Source organism: Artemia sp. Qi Xiang Cuo, chromosome 21 (assembly GCF_049724085.1).
Source record: "Artemia sp. Qi Xiang Cuo chromosome 21, ASM4972408v1, whole genome shotgun sequence".
NCBI classification, from domain to species: domain Eukaryota; kingdom Metazoa; phylum Arthropoda; class Branchiopoda; order Anostraca; family Artemiidae; genus Artemia; species Artemia sp. Qi Xiang Cuo.
Window position 1 is genome coordinate 15,104,743 of NC_142814.1, and position 24,227 is coordinate 15,128,969.

Here is a 24,227-nt window from a genome sequence, read left to right on the forward strand (position 1 = left end):
ACCTTAAGTCTTTAAACGGAAAAACAATAGCAAATGTACAATTATCAAAAAAATAAAAACAAAAGAACAGCCCGTTTTGTTTCAAAATAGGGATATATCCGCTCAATTTTAAATAGGAGTGCACCCCTTAAATTTGGACCTTAAGTCTTTAAACTGAAAAAGAATAGCCATTGTACAATTATCGAAAAAAGAAAAACAAAAGAACAGCACGTTTTGTTTCAAAATAGAGATACATCCGTTCAATTTTAAAAAGAAGTGCACCCCTTAAATTTAGACTTTAAGTATTTAAACTGAAAAAGAATAGCAATTGTACAATTATCGAAAAAAGAAAAACAAAAAACAGCACGTCTTGTGTCAAAATAGGGATACATCCGTTCAATTTTAAATAGAAGTGCACCCCTTAAATTATCGAAAAAAGAAAAACAAAAGAACAGCACGTTCTGTATCAAAATAGGGATACATCCGTTCAATTTTAAATAGAAGTGCACCCCTTAAATTTAGACATTAAGTCTTTAAACTGAAAAAGAATAGCAATTGTACAATTATCGAAAAAAGAAAAACAAAAGAACAGCACGTTCTGTGTCAAAATAGGGATACAACCGTTCAATTTGAAATAGAAGTGCACCCCTTAAATTTAGACCTTAAGTCTTTGAACTGAAAAAGAATAGCAATTGTACAATTATCGAAAAAAGAAAAACAAAAGAACAGCACGTTCTGTGTCAAAATAGGGATACATCCGCTCAATTTTAAATAGGAGTGCGCCCCTTAAATTTGGACCTTAAGTCTTTAAACTGAAAAAGAATAGCAATAGTACAATTATCAAAAAAAGAAAAACAAAAGAACAGCAAGTTTTGTGTCAAAATAGGGATATATCCGTTCAATTTTAAATAGAAGTGCACCCCTTAAATTTAGACTTTAATTCTTTGAACTGAAAAATAATAGCAATTGTACAATTATCGAAAAAAGAAAAACAAAAGAACAGCACGTTTTGTGTCAAATAGGGATATATCCGCTCAATTTTAAATAGGAGTGCACCCCTTGAATTTGGACCTTAAGTCTTTGAACTGAAAAATAATAGCAATTGTACAATTATCGAAAAAAGAAAAAAAGAACAGCACGTTCTGTGTCAAAATAGGGATACATCCGTTCAATTTTAAATAGAAGTGCACCCCTTAAATTTAGACCTTAAGTCATTAAACTGAAAAAGAATAGCAATTGTACAATTATGGAAAAAAGAAAAACAAAAGAATATCACATTTTGTGCCAAAATAGGGATATATCCGTTCAATTTTAAATAGAAGTGCACCACTTAAATTTAGACCTTAAGTCTTTGAACTGAAAAATAATAGCAATTGTACAATTATCGAAAAAAGAAAAACAAAAGAACAGCACGTTTTGTGTCAAAATAGGGTTATATCCGCTCAATTTTAAATAGGAGTGCACCCCTTAAATTTGGACCTTAAGTCTTTAAATTGAAAAAGAATAGCAATTGTACAATTATCAAAAAAATAAAAACAAAAGAACAGCACGTTTTGTGTCAAATAGGGATATATCCGCTCAATTTTAAATAGGAGTGCACCCCTTAAATTTGGACCTTAAGTCTTTGAACTGAAAAATAATAGCAATTGTACAATTATCGAAAAAAGAAAAAAAAGAACAACACGTTCTGTGTCAAAATAGGGATACATCCGTTCAATTTTAAATAGAAGTGCACCCCTTAAATTTAGACCTTAAGTCTTTAAACTGAAAAAGAATAGCAATTGTACAATTATGGAAAAAAGAAAAACAAAAGAACAGCAAATTTTGTGCCAAAATAGGGATATATCCGTTCAATTTTAAATAGAAGTGCACCACTTAAATTTAGACCTTAAGTCTTTGAACTGAAAAAGAATAGCAATTGTACAATTATGGAAAAAAGAAAAACAAAAGAACAGCACATTTTGTGCCAAAATAGGGATACATCTGTTCATTTTAGATAGGATTGCACCCCTTAAATTTGGACCTTAAGTCTTTAAACTGAAAAACAATAGCAAATGTACAATTATCAAAAAAACAACAACAAAAGAACATCACGTTTTGTTTCAAAATAGGGATATATCCGCTCAATTTTAAATAGAAGTGCCCCCTTAAATTTGGACCTTAAGTCTTTAAACTGAAAAAGAATAGCAATTGTACAATTATGGAAAAAAGCAAAACAAAAGAACAGCAGGTTTTGTGTCAAAATAGGGATATATCCGCTCAAGTTTAAATAGGAGTGCACCCCTTAAATTTGGACCTTAAGTCTTTAAACTGAAAAAGAATAGCAATTGTACAATTATGGAAAAAAGAAAAAAAAAAGAAAAGCACATTTTGTGCCAAAATAGGGATACATCTGTTCATTTTAGATAGGATTGCACCCCTTAAATTTGGACCTTAAGTCTTTAAACGGAAAAACAATAGCAAATGTACAATTATCAAAAAAATAAAAACAAAAGAACAGCCCGTTTTGTTTCAAAATAGGGATATATCCGCTCAATTTTAAATAGGAGTGCACCCCTTAAATTTGGACCTTAAGTCTTTAAACTGAAAAAGAATAGCCATTGTACAATTATCGAAAAAAGAAAAACAAAAGAACAGCACGTTTTGTGTCAAAATAGGGATATATCCGTTCAATTTTAAATAGAAGTGCACCCCTTAAATTTGGACATTAAGTCTTTAAACTGAAAAAGAATAGCAATTGTACAATTATGGAAAAAAGAAAAACAAAAGAACAGCACATTTTGTGCCAAAATAGGGATAAATCCGTTCAATTTTAAATAGAAGTGCACCACTTAAATTTAGACCTTAAGTCTTTAAACTGAAAAAGAATAGCAATTGTACAATTATGGAAAAAAGAAAAACAAAAGAACAGCACATTTTGTGCCAAAATAGGGATACATCTGTTTATTTTAGATAGGATTGCACCCCTTAAATTTGGACCTTAAGTCTTTAAACGGAAAAACAATAGCAAATGTACAATTATCAAAAAATAAAAACAAAAGAACAGCACGTTTTGTTTCAAAATAGGGATATATCCGCTCAATTTTAAATAGGAGTGCCCCCCTTAAATTTGGACCTTAAGTCTTTAAACTGAAAAAGAATAGCAATTGTACAATTATGGAAAAAAGAAAAACAAAAGAACAGCACGTTTTGTGTCAAAATAGGGATATATCCGCTCAAGTTTAAATAGGAGTGCACCCCTTAAATTTGGACCTTAAGTCTTTGAACTGAAAAATAATAGCAATTGTACAATTATCGAAAAAAGAAAAACAAAAGAACAGCACGTTTTGTGTCAAAATAGGGTTATATCCGCTCAATTTTAAATAGGAGTGCACCCCTTAAATTTGGACCTTAAGTCTTTAAACGGAAAAACAATAGCAAATGTACAATTATCAAAAAAATAAAAACAAAAGAACAGCCCGTTTTGTTTCAAAATAGGGATATATCCGCTCAATTTTAAATAGGAGTGCACCCCTTAAATTTGGACCTAAGTCTTTAAATTGAAAAAGAATAGCCATTGTACAATTATCGAAAAAAGAAAAACAAAAGAACAGCACGTTTTGTGTCAAAATAGGGGTATATCCGCTCAATTTTAAATAGAAGTGCACCCCTTAAATTTTGACCTTAAGTCTTTAAACTAAAAAATAATAGCAATTGTACAATTATGGAAAAAATAAAAACAAAAGAACAGCACATTTTTTGCCAAAATAGGGATACATCGGTTCATTTTAGATAGGATTGCACTCCTTAAATTTGTACCTTAAGTCTTTAAACTGAAAAAGAATAGCAATTGTACAATTATCGAAAAAATAAAAACAAAAGAACAGCACGTTTTGTTTCAAAATAGGGATATATCCGCTCAATTTTAAATAGGAGTGCACCCCTTAAATTTGGACCTTAAGTCTTCGAACTGAAAAAGAATAGCAACAGTATAATTATCAAAAAAAGAAAAACAAAAGAACAGCAAATTTTGTGTCAAATAGGGATATATCCGTTCAATTTTAAATAGAAGTGCACCCCTTAAATTTAGACCTTAAGTCTTTGAACTGAAAAATAATAGCAATTGTACAAGTATCGATAAAAGAAAAACAAAAGAACAGCACGTTTTGTGTCAAAATAGGGATATATCCGTTCAATTTTAAATAGGAGTGCACCCCTTAAATTTGGACCTTAAGTCTTTAAACTGAAAAAGAATAGCAATTGTACAATTATGGAAAAAAGAAAAACAAGGAACAGCACATTTTGTGCCAAAATAGGGATACATCTGTTCATTTTAAATACGAGTGCACCCCTTAAATTTGGACCTTAAGTCTTTGAACTGAAAAAGAATAGCAATAGTACAATTATCAAAAAAGAAAAACAAAAGAACAGCAAGTTTTGTGTCAAAATAGGGATATATCCGTTCAATTTTAAATAGAAGTGCACCCCTTAAATTTAGACCTTAAGTCTTTGAACTGAAAAAGAATAGCAATTGTACAATTATGGAAAAAAGAAAAACAAAAGAACAGCACATTTTGTGCCAAAATAGGGATACATCTGTTTATTTTAGATAAGATTGCACCCCTTAAATTTGGACCTTAAGTCTTTAAACTGAAAAACAATAGCAAATGTACAATTATCAAAAAAAAGAAAAACAAAAGAATAGCACGTTTTGTGTCAAAATAGGGATATATCCGTTCAATTTTAAATAGAAGTGCACCCCTTAAATTTAGACCTTAAGACTTTGAACTGGAAAAAATAGCAATTGTACAATTATCAAAAAAAAGAAAAAAATAACAGCACATTCTATGTCAAAATAGGGATATATCCGTTCTATTTTAAATAGGAGTGCACCCCTTAAATTTGGACCTTAAGTCTTTGAACTGAAAAAGAATAGCAATCGTAGAATTATCAAAAAAAGAAAAACAAAAGAACAGCAAGTTTTGTGTCAAAATAGGGATATATCCGTTCAATTTTAAATAGAAGTGCACCCCTTAAATTTAGACCTTAAGTCTTTAAACTGAAAAAGAATAGCAATTGTACAATTATCGAAAAAAGAAAAACAAAAGAACAACAAGTTTTTTGTCAAAATAGGGATATATGCTTTCAATTTTAAATAGAAGTGCACCCCTTAAATTTAGACCTTAAGTCTTTAAACTGAAAAAGAATAGCAATTGTACAATTATCGAAAAAAGAAAAACAAAAGAACAGCACGTTTTGTGTCAAAATAAGGATATATCCGTTCAATTTTAAATAGAAGTGCACCCCTTAAATTTAGACCTTAAGCCTTTAAACTGAAAAACAATAGCAATTGTACAATTATCGAAAAAAACAAAACAAAAACAAACAAAAAAAAGAACAGCACGTTTTGTGTCAAAATAGGGATATATCCGCTCAGTTTTAAATAGGAGTGCACCCCTTAGATTTGGACCTTAAGTCTTTGAACTGAAAAAGAATAGCAATAGTACAATTATCAAAAAAAAAAGAAAAACAAAAGAACAGCACGTTTGGTGTCAAAATAGGGATATATCCGTTCAATTTTAAATAGAAGTGCACCCCTTAAATTTGGACCTTAAGTCTTTAAACTAAAAAAGAATAGCAATTGTACAATTATCGAAAAAAGAAAAACAAAAGAACAGCACATTTTGTGCCAAAATAGGGATACATCTGTTCATTTCAGATAGGATTGCACCCCTTAAATTTGGACCTTAAGTCTTTAAACTGAAAAACAATAGCAATTGTACAATTATCAAAAAAGAAAAACAAAAGAACAGCACGTTTTGCGTCAAAATAGGGATATATCCGCTCAATTTTAAATAGAGATGCACCCCTTAAATTTAGACCTTAAGTCTTTAAACTGAAAAACAATAGCAATTATACAATTATCGAAAAAAGAAAAACAAAAGAACAGCACGTTTTGTGTCAAAATAGGAATATATCCGTTCACTTTTAAATGGAAGTGCACCCCTTAAATTTAGACCTTAAGTCTTTAAACTGAAAAACAATAGCAATTGTAAAATTATCAAAAAAAAGAAAAACAAAAGAACAGCACGTTTTGTGTCAAAATAGGGATATATATATATATATATATATATATATATATATATATATATATATATATATATATATATATATATATATATGAAATAACTTGATACATTTCAAATTACACAGCCAAGTATTTCAACAATCAATGTTAAAAATTACCAATGTTTTTAAGAACATGTAAATAATGTATTTTTTTTAGAATCCTGAGATCTTTGAAAATAACTTATTTGTGGTTTTTTTTTCGAAAGAGAGAAAAAAAAAAACGAATAGAAAGAGAAAAACGCATTGTTTATTCTCCTCGTTTAGAACTTGTCATAAACTGATAAAGTTTCCTGCCTATTAAATGTCAGGTTAGGGGGGGATAGGATTATAGGGGGGCATAGATTTAGGGGGGGGGGCAATGCCACTAGCTGAGGATAGATGAGTTAAGATAGTATTTTAGAGATATGAAACATGCTAATAGGATGGATTTTTGGCCGAGGCAAATAACAATAATACTGAATAGTTGTAGCATTCATGAATTTGAAATCAGAGGGTAGACACAGAGGGAGAAGTCGGATCTGTGGTTATGGATTTAAAGATAGAACTTCAAGAGCAGGAGATACGCTTTTCGTAGTAGGCTCAGGCTACGGCAGTTACTGCAGACGACAGACCTTGAAGCGTTGAACTGAGGAAGAATAATCCTGAAATTACCAAACATAAAAGAAAAGAGCAACATGTTTTATGTATAATTTAGGATATGCCCCTTAAACACTGTGGCATAAATTCATGAAAATATCGGAGGGAAGGGAGTAAAATGTATAATTCAAAATCCAGCGGAGACAAATCTTTTTTTTTCTGGATTTTTTTTTCCTTGACGTAAATACAAAATAAGGTGTTTTACAATTAAAGCATCAAAAGAAGATAATTTTCAAAAACTAGGGGGGGGGGAGAGAAAAATGCCCCTTCCATTGGCACTACTTGTTCAATAAAGATCTTGAACCTTAGAACTATAAAAGAAGAGCAAATGTCAAATTACTGAAAAAAAGCAGAACATGTTTTATGACTAAATCGCGATATACAACTAAGTCCATACAACCATAATATTACAAGGTGAAAGAATACTAGATAGATTTTTCAAGGATTATGGGAGTGACGTTTAAAAGCTTAATTTTAAGGTTCAGTAATCCAAAATTCCAAGCCATCATATATTTTCGATAATTTTATTCGGGAGAGTCCTTAGCCAATATTTAGCAAGTAAATATGTTCTTATGATCACTGGACTGAAGACATGTCCTTGTCGACCTGATTCCTTTACAAAATCACACTTGAGTAAAAAAAACAAAAAACAACAAATAAATAAAAAATCAAATAAAAAATTACCGTGCTAGAAAAACAAGCGATCGACCTTCAGTCTTCATCTTCTTATACTGAGAGCTCTTTGAATGAAGAAACTGCTTCGAATAGGGAGACTCAGAGGCTGGGAGAGAAGTGAGGGCGAACTGAGATCGAACAGACCCTGCTCGTTGCACAACACGCTTAAAGTGCGTTCGATGTCTAGGTTCAGCTCTTGCACATCCAGATGGATTTATTGCTAGTGGCATTTCTAAAATTGGATTTCTTCCATATTTAAAATTATAGTCACTTAAGGAATCAACACCAGGAAGAGATTCTAGGACACGTACAATTGCTGGCTCGGTTAACCCGAATAAATCTTCACCGGATAAATATTTAGGAAAAAATCTGACGCCACCCCCAGCAAATCGAGTTGCTTCCGTGTAGGTAAGAATGCGTTGCCAGGCGCCTGTTGGTGTCCAGTCTGAAAAATGTAAGTCATCAAGCATTTTCTCTGGCTCAGAGACCGTGATCGAAAAATATGGTCTCCCTTCCTTGTCTTCAATAGTGCAGTAATACCGGGATTTTTTACTTGAAGCCCGGAAACTCCAGTAAATCGATAAAGCTCTGTAGCCAACAGGATAGATGTGATGTGGTGTATGAAATGCAGCTAGTTGATGTGGGAGAAGCTGCCCAAGGGAAAGAACTACAATGCTTCCTATTCGGAAAAGGTGGCTGGGCTCAACGTGCTGCATTACAGAAGCAACTTGTCGGTTTTCATCCCGTTGTATGACAACACGACGGAAAATAGAGAGGGTTGAAAGTTGATCATCCTTTTCTCCTGAAAGATTAAGATACAATAAAAATACGAAGTGAGTATAATCCATCTTATATACAATTTACTGCTATTTCAAGGCTTATATTCCCTGTGAAACATGTGATTTTGCGACGAGCCTAAAGCGGTAACTAGTCTCGAAAAGACAAGATACTTAAACCTTTGGATTTTTTAAAGTTGTATGCCTGCTTATTCGAGCCAGAATTATGATACTACTCGAATCTTTACTCACAGAATGAAGTAAACTTGCTAAAAAAATTGAAAATGTTTCTATTTTGTATGTTTTTCATATCTGTTCAACTTATTTTTTTTAATCTAAAGGCCAAATTTTCTAAAGGCCGAAAACCAAATTTCAAAATGAAGTTCGGCATATGGATAAAGCCAAATAATAAAAAAAAAATCACCTATTCCTATACAAAAGAAAGCGCTTGTTTTTTAGTATATTTTTTTGTTTTTTTTTACTAGCGACCAATTTAAATTTAATCAAATTGCAAATTGCTTTCGAGTGAGAAAATTGACCTAATACATAAACGGAAGAAGGTGAATTAATTCATCTTTAAGTGACAAAATTAATTCCTTTTTCCTCCATCCCAAAAGGCATCAAAACGGTAGCAAAAATATCTTACTTTGAAGCATAAAACCGTAGGACTGCCGAATAATAAAATACCAAAACTTGCTTAAGCAATTCTACCAGACCATCAAAGTGAGGTCTCAAGAACAGAGCTAAAGTGAACGCCCAAGTTTCCAATTTCTAGTCTTTCATTGGCAATTGCAAAACCCAATGAAATTCTACACCCCTTCGCTCCATTACGTGCACTCTTCCTTGTTTGCAGTTATGATTAGCACCCATGCTATTATTAGATACAGTATCCCAAGGCCGTACCCAGAGGGGGGTGGGGATTTTAACCCCCCCCCCCCCGAAATGTTTGTCTGACTCGAAAAACGTGACAAAAATGGATATAAACAAATTTCGTATGCGTTTCTTGATTTTTTTTGTGTACCCCCCCCCCCCCCGAAATTTTTTTTGAGTAAAATCCCCCGCGAAAAAAAATCCTGGGTACGGCCTTACAGTATCCCGTATTTACTACATTCTAAAAATAAAAAAAGACAAGAGTATAATTTCTTATAATTAAGTATGTATCTGACTAAAGATCGGTTTATACCACAATTTTACAAAACTCGGACCCTAAAGCGATATTAGAGGGTATTTTGAGGAGGTGGGTGGGGGGTGGGGTTGAAACCCCGATATAACAGACTTTTAAGCATGAATTTCCAAGTTTTCCAGTGGTGGTCTTTGAATCGATCATAAAAGGTAGGGGGTTTTGCCACCCTCCTCTTGTGTGCCGTTATGATTTACAATTAAGCAATTATTTTGAACATTTTCCCATGGTTTTCTGTATGACGAAAAAAGCCTTTATTATCACACAAAATGCTTATAAGATGTCTGCCTATTCGATCCAGAATTATGATACTACTTGAACTTTTCTATTTTGCATGTTTTTCCTATCTTTTCAACTTATTTTTTTTAATCTAAAGGAAATGAAAATTAAATTTCAAAAATAAAGTTCGGTAGATGGATAAAAGATTCTTTTATCCATCTACCCGGTTTTAGCAAACCGGTTTTTCAAAATACTTCCCAGTTTTAGACAAACCGGGAAGTTCGTAGCTAGAAATGTTAGGTTGGCTGTTGCGAGAATACATGAGGAATTTCAAATTTTGAATTTATTCTTTTGCTCATTAAAATTGCTTTGTTCTTTATTTTTGAAGAATTTTAGAATCTTTTCGTTCTATAAAATTTATAGATCTAAGTATGTACTGTGAAGGGAAGGCCTTACTTGGTTTTTCATTATTAGATTTCGTCATCAAAAAGACAAGTTCTTGATATTACAAATGATATTCATAAGTCAAAAATATCGGAGTGAAAATTAATTTACAACTTAATAGATAACATTGATATTTCAAGCAGAGTTAAGTAACACAAATTGTTTTTCTGTGATTTTTCGAGCCAATATTTCTAGTATAAAACCATAAATTAAGTTTTAAATATACAACTTGTCAGCAACTATAAAATCACAGTAAATTTAGAAAACAAAAGAAAAGAAAATACAGTAAACAAAATACAGAAATAAGAAAAAATACAGTAAATATTTTAAAAATATAAAATAAAAAAAATAAATAAGAAAAGAAAATACAGTAGATTTAGACTAGACGATAACCAAGGAAAACCAGAAAAAAGGAAAAAAGAAAAAGGAAAAAAGAAAAAAGAAAATAATGAAAAAACCGCCATAGCGATATTGACAATGACTCCGTAATATAAAAAAGAGAAAGAAACACCCCGAGGAAAGCTACTTCAAATGTTTTTTTCACCCCGAGAAAAAAACACCTTCAAATACCACAAAAGCTTTCCAAATTTTAGCAGTGAATCAAAAATACTCTTGAGGTAGCGCTCTGGAATGAACTCTACTTAACAATACGGGCCCGGGGTTTAATTCCAGCTGCAACAAAGTTGGGTGACAGGCTACCTACCCCTCTTAAAAGATCCGGCAACTGAAACATCAAAGATTCTTGGCACAGAGTTGGACTAAACAGCCTTTACCTTGATTCCAGTACAGTACAGTGCAGTTCAAGCAGAAAGACTGATAGCATTAAAGACCCCTCCCTTACTGTCGAATTCTTATATTTTTTGTTATAAAAGGAAATCAACATTATCCAAACTGGCCGTTGAGGTATGTAAGTACCTAGGCTATGAAGCAAAAAACAAAAAAAAACTCTATAATAGCAACTTAGCTTTAATAAAATATTTCTTAACCTACTCACTAAATTTTTAATATGGCTTAAAGGAATCAGTCTTCAGCGGGGAGGGGGGGGGTAACACACATGTTGAAGCGAACCTCAAAATTTGCTGAGGAGTCTGAGATTCAACAGGAAAACAAGACATCTCTAATTCATTCATGATAATTTATCTCTCCATATTTAGATTAAATTGTAATTGAAGAGCCCCACTTTCGTTTCAAAAAAATAAAAATATTATGGCCTGATACGAGTCAAATTTTACAGGGTACAGCTAAAATCTTCAAAGAAGTATCCTGAAAAATATTAGTCAATCTTAAAGAGCGATTTGGCTTACCTTTGGATGCGTGCTCATTGCAGTAAACCAATTTATTTTTGTAAAAAATCGCCTTTTCCTTAACAGCACATCCAATATGATAGACATTTGTGCATCGAACTTTGTGGCACTTGACAACAGCGCCACCTTGTTGGCAGACCGTGCACATGATGCTCAAAGAATTTTTCAAAGCCGTATCAACATTCGATAAAAACCCACCAGGAGTTTCAAAAGTATCTTCAGCCCAAAGAGCACAGTTCAGATGAATCCAACGATCAACATCATAGTTTAAAAGCCGCCCTGGGCCATCTGGCGCTGAGTCGCCATTTGTCTGGCAAAACAGACACTTGCGGTTGTCTCCGACTGTTGGCGACGGTACAACACATGTACCCTGACGGTAAAGCATTTCCATAAGTTCATTATCAGTGGATTTCTTGCATTTTTTTGAATCTAAAACAAAATTAGAAAACTTAAACAAGGTCATACCGCTGTTACTGACGGTTACTATCTTACTGATACCATATTATTTTCGTTTTTTACCATGTACCATTAAATTATTTTCGTTTTTTACCATGTACCATTAAATTATTTTCGTTTTTTACCATGTACCATTAAATTATTTTCGTTTTTATCATAGGCTAAGTTGGTTACAGTCATTCTCTAAATTCATCATCAGTTGATTTCTTCCATTTTTCTAATATAGAATAAAAAATATAAAACTTAATACACCAGCTACTGAAGGGTAGTTTTTTTTTAGTGATATTATTGCAGTGTCCTTTTTCATAATTTGTTGAATTTTTTACTATTTGTCGTCAAGTTTTTTTCTTTCAGTTATTTTTTACATTTTTTTTAGTCTTAAATTAAAGTTACGAAACTTAAATAAATTCATGCACATGTTACTGACAGGTATTATTTCACTGATACTATCTATTATCCTTTTTTTTACCGCTAGTTAAGTTTTCTTTTTAACAAAAATTTCAAACTTCATTTGCATTGAGTGGAAAAGTACAAAACTAAAATCAGGCTATGTACTTTTTACTTGCAGATCTATTTCACTGATAATATCTATCGTCTTTTTTTTTTACCATCAATTAAGTTTTTTTTGTTTTTTTTTATCATTAGTCCATAAGCTCAGTTGGATTTTTCAAGTCTAAAATTACAAAGCTTAAATCCCGTTATGCACCTGTTACTGGCAAGTATTTTATTTATATTATATATGGTCGTTTTTATCATCAGTTACGTTTTTCACCATTACTCTACAAGTTCCTTAGTCAAAAAATACAAGTTCATTATTTCAAGACAATTGGACTAGCTTGAAACTAGACAACACAGAGAGAGAGAGAGAGAGAGAGAGAGAGAGAGAGAGAGAGAGAGAGAGAGAGAGAGAGAGAGAGAGAGAGAGAGAGAGAGAGAGAGAGAGAGAGAGAGAGAGAGAGAGAGAGAGAGAGAGAGAGAGAGAGAGAGAGAGAGAGAGAGAGAGAGAGAGAGAGAGAGAGAGGAGAGAGAGAGAGGGGGAGGGAGGAGAGAGAGAGAGAGAGAGAGAGAGAGAGAGAGAGAGAGAGAGAGAGAGAGAGAGAGAGAGAGAGAGAGAGAGAGAGAGAGAGAGAGAGAGAGAGATTACTCACTTGCAAAACTTTCAGACCACAGGAGAAACTGCTTTCCTTGTTTACGTTTTGGAGTAATTGTCTTCTCTGAGCCATTTTTCTTCAGATTGGGTTCAATGACAGGAGAAGATTCTGGAGGGGCAACTTCTACATTGCCTTCTGTAATTTGAACTGTCCCCAATTCTTTAGGATCAATACCCCCAGTCATTGCGTTAATTATAGTTGTCAGTGCTGCGTTTGACTTTATAATCTCAGGTGGTATTTGAGGCATTTGAACTTCTTCCTTGGTTTGAACTGATGGAATGTTTATCTTGTTTGCCATCGAAAATTGTATATAACAAGATGTTCCACAGAAAAGAAGCTCTTCACTAGCAGGACTACTAGGCCACATTTGTTCCCATTTTAACCCAGGGAAGTCACTAGTTTTCTTATTTACTCCTTGGCCAATAACCACCATATCACAATGGCGGCAGAACTTTGCATTACCACCTTTTAGCAGGCTTTGAACATCTACTGCTTCCTCCTTTCCATCTCTACTTTTTGTTCGATATAGTCCTATCTTTTGACTAGGTGGTGTCACTGTCCTTTCAACAATTTCATATTCAGACGGAGTTGGACAACCTAGAAGAGCAGCAAGACGTCCTAAGACATTTTTTATATTCTCAGCAGCCTCTGCGTTAAGCGTAAGAGTAACTGTTACATTACTTGAATCACGCAACGGCGGAGTTTGAAGCCCAAACCTAGCTTCAAGAGCAGACTTCTCACGCGCAAGTCCATCTTGGTTTTCTTTATTCTCTTCTTGAATGATCATAGGCTCTTGCTTGATAGGAACTGGAGCAAAAAGAGGGATCATCGGAGACAAACATCTTTTAGGCCTCTCATCATATTCCTCAGCTTCATCTCCTTCATCTTCGCTGATCACTTTAAGGCCTGAGAACTGAGAAGGTACATCTTTCAATACACATTCGGGCGAACTAGTACTTATGATCGAGTCTGGTGTATCCGTTTCTCTTTCATGCTTTAAATAATCATGTTTATATCCCTCAGTGCCCAGCCGTGGAGCGGCGAATTCCTGATAATAAAAGCCCCTTTGGACTGTGGATCCTTTACCTTTGTTACTCTCGCTTTCATCTTCTTTCTCAGAGGGGCGTGGAGACAAAGCTCCACCGAACAGTTTAGTTTCATAAAAGGCGGCACCTTCTTTTACATTGGCCTCAAAAATTTCACCTTCTAAATCTCCTCGAAACCAAGGTGGAGTTTTTCTATCATAATAGTTAATCATCAGTTTGTTTAAATCTTGTGTACCGTAGGGAACAGTACTCAACGAAAACTGTCCAACTCTAGGTTCGCTTACAGAGAGAGGCGTAAGGCGTTTTACTTGTGTGATTAAACCACCAACAAAAACATCATAATCTTCTTCTAGACGAGCCCCCTTTCTCGGTCGCTTTTTCAATGATGGGCCAGACGGAGGGTGGGATGGAGATTCTGCACCAGCTTCTCTCGTCAGCATTGCTTGTTGCCGTCTTTTCTGCTGGTATTCACGTCGCTTAGCTCGACGTCTTTCAAGGTCTAAGGCTTTTTTTTCATCGCTGATGTCAATGCTTTTTTCGAAGGCTTCAAGGCTATCATCCATCTCTGACTTGATTGAAGATACAATCTCATGGGGTTCTTCTTTGACCTTGAATAAAGGCGTTAATGTTCCTGGCTCTCTTTTTACATCAGGCATTTGAACATGAGAAAAAGCGGACTGAGCGGACATGGTGGCAGGCTTTGATTCTTGTACTCTTGTTTGCTGCAACTGACTGTTCAAATATGGTCGAGTTTGTTCATTTCTATGCAATCCACGAGCTACAGCCTGCTGTGCTCCCGACTGCAGAGACTCCTGAGTTGTTGTAACAACTTGAGGATGTACTGGAGTCGGTTGACGTGCAGAAACTACTGACTGAACTCTAATCAATTGCCCTTGATGCTGCACGATTGGCCCATGCAGCACTTGTCTTTGTGGTAGCTGATTCCTAACTACTAGGTGTTGCTGTCCTTGAGCAAGAGCTACCTGTGGGGGTCGTACTTGTCGTATTACATTAGGCTGTGCTCCCGGAGCTAAAGGTCTTACAATATTACCTTGAGATACAGATAAGTTTTGGTGTTGCGTCATAGCTGCACGTATGCGTTGAATCATTTGAGACTGAATGGCAGGTGACTGCTGGGAAATCATTCGAACAAGATTTTCCGCTTGCTGTTGGCTTCCCTGAGATTTCTGTAGAAGTTGTTGCAAAAATTGTTGATTCGCAGCTATTTCGGCAGGGGACGGCTGAGGCAGCTGACTTACTGGGACTGCTTGATCTGTAGCACTTTGTGAGTTTTGTAAGTTATTCTGGTTTTGCTGATGATTCATAACTGGTCCTGGTCTTTGCACAGGCATACCTTGGGTTTGAACGAGCTGGGACTGTAGACCTTGAAGAGATCCTGATTGCGAAACTCTGGCAATATTAGGACCAATAACACCTTGTACTTGTGGAATAGTTCTCTGTGCAATCACCGGCTGCTGATGTTGTTGTTGCACAGCTGGAGAATCGGATTTTACAGAAGCTAAAGTCAATGGACTAATAATTGGTTTCTTTTCGTCTAAATTCAAGTTTAAAGGGGGAACTCTGTCAGTTATCGGTTTAGCAAGAAGTTCAGAAAGCTGAGTGCTAGTACTAGTAGGGTCAGGCAATTTACATTCTTCCCTGGAACGTGGTGTCAATTCTGAGATATTTGCTCTACTTGAATGAGCCTCATTGATCTCCCTGTGGGCTTGTTGCTGCAGTGCTTGGGCTCTCTGCTGTGCTTCCAAGGCTCGTCTTTGTTGGAGCGCTTGAAGAATTTCAGGCGGAATTGCCATTCTTTGTTGAATTACTTGTGGCTGTAGTACTTGTTGAGTGTCAGTATTTTGATTATTTTGCTGATATGTTTCAGATTCACTCGCCTGAGTAGATACTAGTTTTGGGGAATCGAAAGGGGTGCCTCCACGAAGACCAGGCTTAAAATAACAAAAAAATTCAAGCGGTGCAGGAAGGATATTTGGATTTCTACCTCCTCCACCGATACGTGGCTGATCTAAATGGAATTCTTCCATTTGATGTAAAGGTGATTGTTGAGTTATTGGAAGCTCCGAATTATTTAAAGGAGATTGGGACGGCTGATTTATGGGAGACTGAGGTGGAGCAGCTCGTGGACTATGTTGCATGTACGGCTGGGAGAGCGAAAGCTGTGGGGAGTGTAAAGGAGTGTGAGTAAGCTGCGGTGCCGGTGATCGAGAAACATTGGCCGGAGATTGAGGATAATAGGCAGGTGACTGGGGACGAAGTGCTGGGCTTTGTGGCGGAGCCATTGGAGACTGAGGCGGGAGGTGTAGACTTGGAGACTTAGGAGGTCCTTGAAATGCAGCCCCAGGGGACTTCGGGGATGTGTAACGCTGAAACTGAAGAGGAAGCTGAGGTCTCGACGAAAATCGCTGAACCTGGGCTTGATTATGTGCAGCTAAACGTTGTTGAAGAAGTAGATACTGTTCTTGTGTCAGCCCTGGTTGTTGCTGTCGCTCAACTACTTCAGTAGGAGTTGTACCACCACTAGTACGTAATGATTCTGATTGCTCAGCCCTATTCATATCACCAGACTGACGGCGCATAGGTTGTACTAAATTCAACTGCTGGCTACTTGGACTTTGCGTAGGGGTGCTCGAAACATGAGAAACAATCGGTGACATAGAAGGCCTTGGTGATCGCAACTGACTATTGACGTGCGCTGAAAGAAAAGGGATTAATGAAATTGAACCAAAACGCACAGGAGAAAGCGGCTCAATAGTTCAAACTAACCTAAGAAAACAAAAGAAGAATTAGAAAACAAGATAGATAGTTTATGTAATGGGTCATCGTTGGTTATAATTTTAGTTAAGTCTGGTCAGGAGATTCTTCTCCGGATGATTCAACTCAGAATATCTGAAGGATTTTGATCAAAACCATCCAAAGATAGTCTCAGTTTCAGAAAATCTGATAAATATTCAAAATTTTCCTACTCTTATTAGGAATCCAATTATTTATTTTAACATTTAAACTTATCTACTGATTGAATTATTGTGATTTTTTTTTTGTATTCTACCCCCCATATTCCTTACCAAAAAATTGTTACATTGACTTCCTGTCTCCTCAAAAGGATAAGACTTAAGCATGCAACTAACGACAGAAAACATATTTGCGAAAATGCCTGACAAATATTAAACAAATTACTAGCATCTCGTCCATTTCCAAACAAAACTCATCGGAAAACACAAAGAAAGACTCAGTTTTTGTGTAGCGGACTAGGATTAAAAAAACTAAAATAAACTAAAAACACATAAAAACCACCACCAATATTAATAAACTACAATGCTCGCAACAGATCCACATTGTCGCTGTCACTAATACAAGTACTTTTTAAAGTGTGTAATATTTCAATCTGTAATATTGCTGTCTAACCACCAGTCTTATAACAACCTCATTCAGTCAAGGCCGTGATATTTTTGATGTCATATTATGACGCATATTTGCTGTTTTTAATTATTTTTAATTAAAACGCTTTCACTTGTGCTCCACTCGCAACATATCTTACTTACAAGCCCCTGAAGGTGTGTCACATTTATTGTCTTTTTTTGTTCTTTACATATAATTACACATATTTTTTCCATTTTTTTGAAAAGATAGAGTTTTCGTTCATACATAACGTCACTTTCAGTAACCCTCCCCCCTCCCCCAATAATACGAAGAAAAAATTATTATACATCCCATGCCCTTTGACTATCCGGATATGAACCCTATCGCTGCTACGTCCGAAAGAAAGACCGAATTTTTAATTGATGAAGATTAGCTTTTTTAAAATAGACTTCTAAATGTATTATAGTTGACATGTTCAATCAACCATTAGGTTTTTAAGTTCTAAAAAATGCAACAAATTTTGTGCAAATGTCACCAGTCTTAACGGTTTCTGCGCTTTACCTAATTTAATTTTGCTTGTAAATCATCGTTTTACCAAAGACGAAATAAACCAAACTAGTTTGTGGAGCAGAACAGAGGAGAACAGTTTCTGGAGCAGAGACTAAGATATTCTTCAGATACAGTGAATTACTTAGTGTTGAAGACGCACTAACACTAATTACTTAGTGTTCGACATCGCTACCGCATATAATAGTTCAACGAAATAACAAATATTTAAAAGATGAATCTAGTCTGTCTGTTAAATTTTTGACAAAACGCGCAGGACAACCTTTTATTAAATCGATTACGAAAGCTATTGTAAAACTGCTGGTGGCATTTCAATAGTTGGTAACAGTTTAGAAGTGAATAAGTATAAACTAACGTGTCGGCTGGACGAAGTTTAAAATTTATTTGGCAGCCTATGGCCTACTTCTACAGGCATAATTATACAATTCTATAACCTCAAATTAAAAAAACTAGCATAATCAAGGCATAATATTACAAAAAGTCTTTTCTATGTGTACATACAGAATACATTCAAATGTTCAAATAGACCGTAAAAACTAAATTCTAACATCTCGTTCGAAAAAAAAGAGATCACTATCAATTAAAGAGTCTGTTCTGATTATGCACTCTTTCTCCTTTACAACGGTCTCATTATACATCTCGTTCAAAAGAAAGAGATCATTATCAATTAAAGAGTCTGTTCTGATTATACACTCTTTCTCCTTCAAAACGGTCTCATTTAAATCTCGTTCACAACGAAGAGATCCTTATCCAAGACAGAGTTTGGTAAGTTTCAAAGGAAATATGCCGAAAATAAAAGCATAATTTTAGCAGAAAAATAATTAATGGTGTTAATGGTACAATAAGGTACATGGGATATATGACCAACTAATGAGGGGGAAATGAGCAGTATTAAAGTACCAACGACATCAAAATTAAATCATTTTTTACCCCCTTATACAGAAATGTATACAAAAGAAAATATTCTATACAGAAATAATTTTTTTTATGCCCGAATTCTTCTTTTTTTTTCTTTATAAATTGCCAAAAATAAGAATAGGGCCACCTGGCTCCTAAACTTTGTTAAGTGTCATTTGCACTTTCTTAAAAACAAAATATATTCTAAATAACTTCTATTATATAATTGTAACATAAAAAAATTCAAGAATTTCTGAGACTATATTAATAAACATACAATTAATATCATTGATTCCATAATACATAATTAAGAAATTAATAATAATTAAAAAGTAAATAATAAATAATTAATTTGTGATGTAATGTAACTAATACTACTATTACTACTACTACTAACAACTCACCGCAGCACCAAGCCACCTGAGGCCAACACAGCTACGCACGCTCCTCATTCACCCCAATCTATTCAAAGCCTCCCTTTTTACACCCGCCCACGAAGTTCCCATTTCCTTTAAATCTTTCTTTATGACGTTCTCCCACCCCGGACGGGGACGACCTGCTTTCCGTTTAGCCCTAGATGGTTGGCCGAAAAGAACAATCTTCGGCAATCTGTCATCCTTCATCCGCACAACGTGCCCTAACCACCTCAACCTTTCTTTCATTATAGACCTAGAAAGCGGTATTGAACCAAATTTTTCGTATAGCCTATTGTTTGAAATACGGTCAGTCAGCCAGGTACCCAGAACAATCCTTAAGCAATTTCTCTGGAAAACATCCAGCAAATCGTCATCCGCTTTTCAGAGCGTCCATGCTTCAGAGCCATATTTGACCACTGCCATCACTTTAGCTTCAAATATTCTAATCTTGGTTAGCAGACTTATTTTCCTATTCTTCCAGACTTTTTTTTAACTGTGAAAAAACACCCTGAGCCTTGGCTATTCTATTTTTAACATCTTACCTGCTCCCACCATCTTTTAATAATACTACCAAGGTAAGTGAAGCTGCCCACCTGACCAATCTTTTCATTACCCAAAGTCACCTTTTCATCTTCACTTATTCCTAGCCTTAGTGACTTAGTCTTCCTAACATTAATTTTCAAACCAATACTAGCAACTTGACCTCGCAAAACCTCTAAAAGTTCATTCATTTTGCTCAAACTTTCATCTAGGATGCTTAAATCATCAGCATAATCCAAGTCCATGAGACTTTTTCCTCTCCTTTTGATTCCGTGGTCTCACATTGCCTTTCCTGTGCTCCTTAAGACAAAGTCCATCAAAATGATCCATACAAAGGGGGATAGAACACAACCATACTTAACTCCTGATTTAATACAAAACCAGCTGCTAACTTAATTTCCTATCTTAACCGCTGCAGCGCTATTCTCGTACATAGCACTAGTCACTTTAATGTATTTGTCTGGTATATCATGCAAGGATAAAACCTTGACTAAAGCTCTTCTGTCAGCAGAATCGAATACTTGCTTATAATCAGTAAAACTGAGGACCAAAGGTGTTTGAAAACTCAGTCACTTTTCAGATATTAACCTAAGAGTGAAAATTTGGTCAACACAACCTCAACCTTTTCTGAAACCGCACTGTTCTTCTCTTAAAACTTTGTCTACAGCATCTCTCAGTCTAAAAAGTATCATATTACTTAGTAATTTACTACCTAAAGAGACCAGACTAATGCTTCAATAATTACCACACTCACTCTTATCACCTTTCTTATACAGTGGTTTAATTAGGTTTTTCCTAAAATTGTTAGGTACTTCCCCTTTTTCAAAAATCATAAGCTCAACCAAAGGTTACAGCTTTATCTTAATCTGATTGTCCGGCAATACAACAATCAAAAGAGTAGTACATTACAAGCAAAGCTTCTTGGGGTTAGTAACTGCTTTACGTCTGTAATAGTTTTTTTTTAGTATTAATAAACTGATTGATTGTACAACCGTTATCTTCAATAGGGCTATTCAACAAAAATAGAATAGCGGGAATAAGTAAAAATTAAATAATAAAATTGATTACTTTTGAATCAGAAGGAAATAAGGATTCTATTGGTATGTCAATAGTCAAATAAGGGAAATTTCTAAAAAAATAGGGCAGTCTAAATGGTCTTTTTTAAAAGATTTCTTTGTAGGTAAGTCAATTAACTAACAATTTGGATAATAACCACATTAATGCATATCTTAGATTTATGGAAGTGATTGTATTTTGCTACGACAGTCAGGAAAGTTACAGTTTTTAGATCTCCATATTAGCAATTTTTTTTTCGTTCGTCTTCTGCATCTTTTTACACACGTTCCTTAATTTCAAAATGGATGTCCACTAAGCGTAAATCCACATAAAATTGAAGTACTTTTCATTTAAATTGAGTTCACGGGTATTCCCAATTTTAAAGACGTATAGGGATGTCTAAGTTTCCAATCAACCAATTTAAAGAATCCGATTTCATTTTTTGTATCTTTGGCCCTTTAAGTGCTGATATTTTTAAGGATTTTCTTTTATTTCTGTTCTACCGTTGTACTGAAGAGAAGATATCAAATTAAACGCTTTCGAAGCTGGCATATATTTCCGATTCTGAGAGGGAGTAGAACCATTAATAACACCATGAAATGATAATATGATCCTAAACACTTTATATTAATAAATTGTATGCATCTTTGTCATGTTTAGCATACCATCATTTCAATATTCCAATCATTTCTAAATTAAAAAAAAACTACCATAAATGTTAACTCTGATTCTTCATAAATACTACTTCACTGTTTTATTTCATTATTCCAATTATTTCTAACTTCAAAAGAAATCTGCCTTGAAATGAAATTCTATTTCACTACTAAATACTGTTTCACTATTTTATTATAAAACTTATTTCTAACTTTAAAAGAAATCTCGCTTAAATCTTCAATCTGATTCCTCATAAATACTACGTCCAACAGTTGAACATAGCCAACTCGTCAAATGCAAATGAAATGCATCACTGTCGCTGCAGTACCATGAATTTGTTTCATCAGCAACATTAACTCTAACACGGCACAGACACCACTCACAAGGTCACACTAGACACTGGACTCGAAAATATGAAATGAAAGTAAATGGATGAAATGAAACACCAATGAGATGAAACAGAAATAGGAACTTTCAAGAAACTCCCTCACTTAAGTGCCTAGAGATGAATTGCTTACTTTGGGTTTATTTCTTTGCACAAGTATAGTATCCTGAGACAAAGTAGCTAAGAGAAGTATGAGAAATATTTAGTAAAAGCTGAGAATAAAAAACAAAGCCATGTCAATTTGGCCAACTACTACCCTGAAAGGAAATGTATTTTCCTTCAAGAGAATACGGTACCTAGAAAATAATATCGCAAGGATCAGCGTCAGATGACTGTCACAAAGACAAAGCTTCTACTAGCAAATTCTCCCAGGGGACTAACCATGAGCTATTGAGAATCTGTGGTTTTACTGCGAGACTTGATTGAAAAGACAAAGGAGTTTTACATTCTTTTTGTCGGCAAGCTTGTCAATCAAATTGGGTAGTTCCACAGAGAACTCCCAAAGCTACCATATTACTAAAATAATATTTCCTTTGAGAGGATTTTTTAGTTTTCCTAGCAGATGTGCAAAGACATTTTTAGGGACTGCCCTTTCCTAAACTTCAAAAAGAAAATTCTGCTCCGTTCAATCAAAAAGTAAGTTTCATTAAAACTGCATATCTCTATATCCAGCACAAAACAGGAGAGGTTAAACCGTTTTTATAAGATTTCCGGAGAAATAAGTTGTTAGTTTTCTGGCCTTTATTCAGATCTCTTATCCCAGTTCTACAAGTTATAGCAAGATCGCCCAATTCATTCTAAATAGTTTGGCCACACAAACTGAACAAAATTATAAGGAACCAGATAGGGTACCATATCACCCTTTAAGGTACCATCGGGTACCTTAGGGTACCCGATGGTACCGGGTGATCCTTTAAGGTACCATATCAATACAAATAAAAAGGAGAAGAAACTTACTAAAAGGAAAAAAATATATACGTTCAGAGTACTACGCCAATTGTTACAATATTTCAGCTGATAAAGGAGCTATAATTTTACAAACTATAGCTATAATTATAATTATATACAGCTATAATAAGATATAGTTTGTGACAAACTATAATCGGTTTTATCTATCTTGGGACACTGGTAATTCTATAATTATAATTACACATAGCTATAATAAGCTATAATTGGTGACGAACTATAATCGGTTTTATCTATCTTGGGACACTGGTAATTCTATAATTATAATTACACATAGCTATAATAAGCTATAATTGGTGACGAACTATAATAGGTTTTAGCTATCTTGGGACACTGGTGATTCTCAAATGACAAAAAGTAGTGGACTTGATTAACTTTAACACCAAACCTTACGTTCTAATTTCGTTCTGTTTAAAGATGCTAGTTAAAATGAAACTCTTACATATTAAACGAACTTGCTGGACAGGCGAGCCTTGAGACTGATATGTTGAGTCTGATGATACAACTCTCTGTCTTTGAGCTTCAACTGGCCGAATCAGTCTTTGAAGTAGTGCTGGATGAAATTTGGATGGGTCAATATTTCCTGGAATTTGAATTCTGTTCCCTTGCTGGTCAATATAAACGAAGTTTTGTCGTAAAACACCAGTTGGTCGCTGCGGTGACACTACTCCTGGTGAACCTTGTCTTTGAGCAGCCTCTTCAATGAGCTACAATAAAGTAAAATATGTTAGCACCAAAGGAGTAGATGAAACGTATAACAAAAGAAATAACATTTTTGTTTTTGAAGAATCTCCAGTATACTGTTGGGTGTTTATCAGTCAACGTCCGACCAAACTAGTTCTTTATCCACTTAGCTGGTAGCACCTTTTCGCTAGCATATTTTCACATTACAAAGCAATGCAGGGTATAATAATCTTTCCTTAAAAAAAACAAAAACGCACTACTAGATTATCAACGATATGATCGCTGGCATATGAGAAATCACTGAGAATTCTATATATACGGTTGTACTGCCGTATTTGCGTATAATGAACGCGGATGACTGTTACGTAAGTAAGTAAGACGGCACTAGACCCTTAAAGTCCAAACCAGCGGTGCTGATCTCCGTTTCGTGACCCTCAGCCAGGAAGTGCAATGGGGGGTTGGGGGCCAACCATCCTGTGCTTTCACACACTCTTCCTACTTACCTTCCCCAGAATTCTTCAGGTAGAGCTACTGTTATGACTACTGCTATGCAGTAAATTCTTCCATTTTTTAGGCTTAGATTCTTCGGCAGATATCTTCAAAGAAACATGTGAACGCCACTCCTAAGCACATATGACATACTGCAAAAGATGCTTCCTGATTGGTGGAACTCAATGCTATACATCCGAAGTTCTAGAATCTAGAAC

At 34.8% G+C, this 24,227-nt stretch overlaps 1 protein-coding gene across 1 annotated transcript in view; it reads right to left on the reverse strand.

The window, feature by feature from the left end:
• The window catches only part of LOC148939270 (uncharacterized), a 191,711-nt gene that overhangs the window by 16,228 nt on the left and 151,256 nt on the right, over positions 1 to 24,227 (reverse strand). The window contains exons 35-38 of the mRNA XM_089107180.1: positions 23,279 to 23,543; positions 12,926 to 16,690; positions 11,322 to 11,750; positions 7,408 to 8,200 (exon numbers count right to left, since the gene is read on the reverse strand). Coding sequence (XP_088963306.1) covers positions 7,408 to 8,200; positions 11,322 to 11,750; positions 12,926 to 16,690; positions 23,279 to 23,543 — 5,252 coding nt within the window. The remainder of the gene's footprint in view (positions 1 to 7,407; positions 8,201 to 11,321; positions 11,751 to 12,925; positions 16,691 to 23,278; positions 23,544 to 24,227) is intronic.